We start from the raw sequence: 4042 nt of genomic DNA, 5'->3' as shown, positions 1-4042 counted from the left end.
TTAAACCCATTTTTAAATAAATTTAACGAAATGAATTTACTGCCTTTTTTATACAACTGTTTATACATTTTTAACAGATTTTTATGCCCTGTATTCTGTGTCTTTTAGACAGGGCTACATCCTCCCCTTTCTAAACGTGTAGATGTCCTCATCACACCTTTTGCCTCTCTTTGACTTTGAACCTTGTTTCCTTGTCTCATCCCCTGAACACCTTCTGGACACTTTATGTTTTTGTCTAGGTGTACTGCTGATTTTGTCTGGAGGGTTTAGTTTGAGTTGAATGACCATACCATGATGCATGATAGTAACTGGTTCACTGGATGGAAAACCAGGTTTGTCATTGGCAAATCGCATAGGTGGTTTTGGTTCTCTCTGAGACTTTCTAGCAGGGGGAGGCTTTTTACTTCTGTATCTGGCACTTTTATAGGAGCCTTCACTTCTGGCTCTACTGGAATAGGGTGAGCTTGCTCCTCTTTCTAAATCTTGTTCTTCTGCAGTGTCATTATTTGTCTCTTGTACATCAGAGTCTGCTCTAGAAGGTGCAAAGCTTTCAGAAGATCCTTCACTCTCAGTTTCTATAACTGGTTGATTTTCTCGGACTTCAGAGCTCTCTTCCTGCGAACTTTCATCCTCTGCTGAACTGTCCCTGCTCTCATCCTCTCCAGGATTCTGATTGCGCATTTCCAGTTGCCTCCTGACCTCAGCCACATCAAAATTCCAAGGAATAGGGGCAGTTTCAAACTCTGAGTCTGATGATGCTGTGACCTTTTCTGCTTGATGACTAGGCTGAGTAATCTTTGGACTTTGCCGAGTGCATTTTGATCTGGTAACAGGGCTCCAAATGGGTCCTGCTTCATCAGGAGAATCTGACATCCTGACCAGGTAACCGATGGGCAGCAGATGGTCTCGATGCAAGGTTTTGATCGAACCTGGACCACATTCTGGTTTCACCTTGTATACTGGCAGGTTTGGTAACTTCTCCACAACAACATATGGGGTTGACTTCCACCTATCTTGTAGTTTATGCTTGCCTTTCAACCCAACATTTTGAATGAGGATCCTGTCTCCTACTTCCAAGGGCTGATCTCTCACATGTTGATCATAGCGCGCTTTGTTTTGTAAGTGACTTTTTGTAGCGGCTTCAGATGCCAGCTTGTATGCTTTCTGTAGATCCGTCCTCATCCTAACAACGTACTGCTGGTAAGAGGACTCACTCTCACCATCCGGTGAGCTTCCAAAACAGATGTCAATAGGCAGCCTTGCTTCTCTTCCGAACATGAGTCGATACGGTGAGTATCCAGTGGCATCATTTTTTGTACTGTTGTACGCATGTACAAGTTGACTGATATGCTGGCTCCAGCACTGCTTTTTTACATTATCCATGGTGCCAATCATTGCGAGAAGAGTGCGATTGAATCTTTCTGGTTGTGCATCACCTTGCGAATGCTAGGGAGATGTTCGCGATTTACGGATCCCCAGCATGGACAAGAACTCCTTGATCAGTCGACTCTCAAAATCTCTGCCCTGATCAGAGTGTATCCGTGCAGGCAGGCCGTAGTGCACAAAATACTTCTCCCACAATACTTTTGCAACAGTGACAGCTTTTTGGTCTCTGGTAGGAAACGCTTGCGCATAACGTGTATAGTGATCCGTCACTACTAAAACGTTAGCAACACCTTTGGAATCAGGCTCTATCTGTAAGAAGTCAATACAGACTAGATCCAAGGGGCCATTACTTGTTATCTGATTCAGCGGTGAGGCACGTTGAAGCAGTATCTTCCTGGTTATACACCTCCCACAGGTTTGAATGTACTCCCCGATCTCCAGTGCCATGCGTGGCCAATAGAATCGGTCTGCAATCAGTTCTCTGGTTCGTTCTACACCCATGTGTCCGCATTCATCATGCAGAGATCTTAATACCATAGGCCACTGATCGAGTGTGTTCATGCTGAGATTTACTGGGAACACAAAGGCATCAGGTACCGCTGTGGCAGGAGCTCAAAGCTGATCCACCAATCGATCAGGTACCACTGCTTCTTCTGTGACACAGGCCTGCTTGCAAAGTGCTTTAACACCAGCAGGTTGGATGCTAACCCACTCTTTCGTCTCTCCTGGGGCATACTGACGGGACAACAAATCAGCATCAATATTGTGTCGCCCAGGATGATATTGAATGGTGAAATCGTACGTCGCGAGAGCAGCGAGCCAGCGATGTCCTACTGCACTAAGCTTGACTGAGGTCAACACATAGGTTAGTGGGTTATTATCAGTCCTTACAATGAGTTTTGCGCCATACAAGTAGTCATGAAATTTATCCACGACGGCCCACTTCAGCGCCAGAAACTCTAACTGGTGGACTGGATAGTTATGCTCTGGGTCCTTCAACTTTCGACTTGCGAATGCTATAGGTCTGAGGCCTTCGGGGTATTCTTGGTTCAAGACAGCACCTAACCATTCATATTGGCATCCACATGCAAGATGTTGGTTTTTGTGGGGTCAGGTGCTCCTCGCACTACACGAATGAGTTTTCTTATGACTTTCTGTGGGTTCTCTGCTGATGTGCATCTGTTGGCTATATGACCATTTTCTCCACACTTGTAACAGAAGTAACCATCAAAATCTTTGGAAGGTGACATTTTGAAAGGAATAGGCTTGTGGGTTTGGGCTGCTTTGTGTCTACTGGGCTGTGTCATGTTCTTGGGCTTGGGGGCTGATGTGTAGTTCACTGCCATTACACTCATCTTATTTTCTAGAGCTTCCACTTGCTTTCTAAGTGACTTCAGTTCACTCTGTGACTCAATTTTTTGTTTTTTCTTTTCCTTTTCTTTTGAACCCCCGATAGGATCATCCGGCGGCAACTGGGACCATGAATTGTTTCTTTTCTCCAACCGGGCTTTCAATTCTTGAATTTGAGCCTCCAGTTCACGCTGAGTGGTTGAATCAGGCTCTTTCTCCTTTTCAGCCTGTATGGTGCGTACATGCTGACGACGTACAGGTGCTGTCTGGCTTTGTCTAGCAGACTGTCGGCTTTCCTCTTCAATCATTTCTCGTAGCAAGTTCAGAAAAGTTGGGGGATCGTCTTTCCGCTCCCTAATTTTCAACTGAAGCAACATGAGATCAGAAGTTGAACCTCTAATAAGTTGCTCGACTCAGGCTTTGTTAGCGGAACTAACAGGTAAACCACCTGCCTGTACTACTTTAACAAGAGACCTCTCTAATCTTCGCAGGAAGTCAGACAGACGTTCACCGGATTGCTGATGCAGGGCTCTAAATGACAAATAGAGTTCCTCTCCAGATTCTACTGTGCCAAAAATGCTCTCTATGGCCTCTATGAAATCATGGGGGCTAGCATCGGGTTCAGTCATACGAACAGCCTGAATGATCTCCAAGGCGGGGCCTTTGAGACTCTCCAGTATCCGTTGTCGTTTCTCTTTGTCGGAGCACTCACCTTCATCTACTAAGAGTGTTGCTTGCTCCAGCCACATGTATGAATGCAGGTACTCTGGACATCCTCTAAGGTTTTTCCTTCATTTCTCAGAAAGGTGAGTAGTTTTTCTTCAAACTTATCAGACTGGGGCTCTACATAGTACACTGCTTTCCAGATACTTCCACCACTTACTGGCATCACTTCTGGGGATTTTAGTGGGGTCTATCACTTCACGGCACTCGCACAACACCATGAGGGACTGCTGTTGTGGGTGAAACATTTTTCCTCTAACCACCACTTTACCTAAAACTTTGATAGTCTCTGCTGTTTCTTCTATCTCAGTTATTGAAACACTTTCAGGCACTCCATATAGTAGGAGGGCATGTTTTACATCTACCAACTCTCCTCTGCACCAGTTAACTAGCTCAAGTTGTGAGGGACTGCTCGTTTGGGTTTCCATTACTGCTATTCTTGTACAGTTCTGACAGCACGTTAGAAGTATATTGCAAAAATTAAATGTTGCTGTGTTCAGTTGATTTTAGTTTTATTTATTTATTTTACCATATGACTTTTATCAATTAATCCCAGCGGTGCCTCCATTTATGTAACCCCTAT

At 44.7% G+C, this 4042-nt stretch overlaps 1 protein-coding gene across 1 annotated transcript; it reads right to left on the bottom strand.

The window, feature by feature from the left end:
• Positions 1-2447: 2447 nt before the first annotated feature.
• On the bottom strand, positions 2448-3485 carry LOC129347381 (modulator of apoptosis 1-like). The gene is made up of 2 exons (XM_055004349.1): positions 3195-3485; positions 2448-3101 (listed from the first exon to the last, which is right to left on the bottom strand). Exons 1-2 carry the CDS (start codon positions 3483-3485, stop codon positions 2448-2450), a joined length of 945 nt encoding a protein of 314 aa, XP_054860324.1.
• Between the last annotated feature and the right edge of the window lie 557 nt (positions 3486-4042).

This window comes from Amphiprion ocellaris, chromosome 18 (assembly GCF_022539595.1).
Source record: "Amphiprion ocellaris isolate individual 3 ecotype Okinawa chromosome 18, ASM2253959v1, whole genome shotgun sequence".
In the NCBI taxonomy this organism is placed as follows: Eukaryota; Metazoa; Chordata; class Actinopteri; family Pomacentridae; genus Amphiprion; species Amphiprion ocellaris.
This window is presented reverse-complemented; position numbering and strand designations above follow the sequence as displayed.

Bases quoted from the DNA above. Each gene is read 5' to 3' on its own strand.
- LOC129347381 (XM_055004349.1), bottom strand. From the start codon at position 3,485: ATGTGGCTGGAGCAAGCAACACTCTTAGTAGATGAAGGTGAGTGCTCC. The intron at 3,102-3,194 runs GTACAGGCAGGT...ATGTTGCTTCAG, and splicing joins AGAGGTCTCTTGTTAAAGTA to TTGAAAATTAGGGAGCGGAA.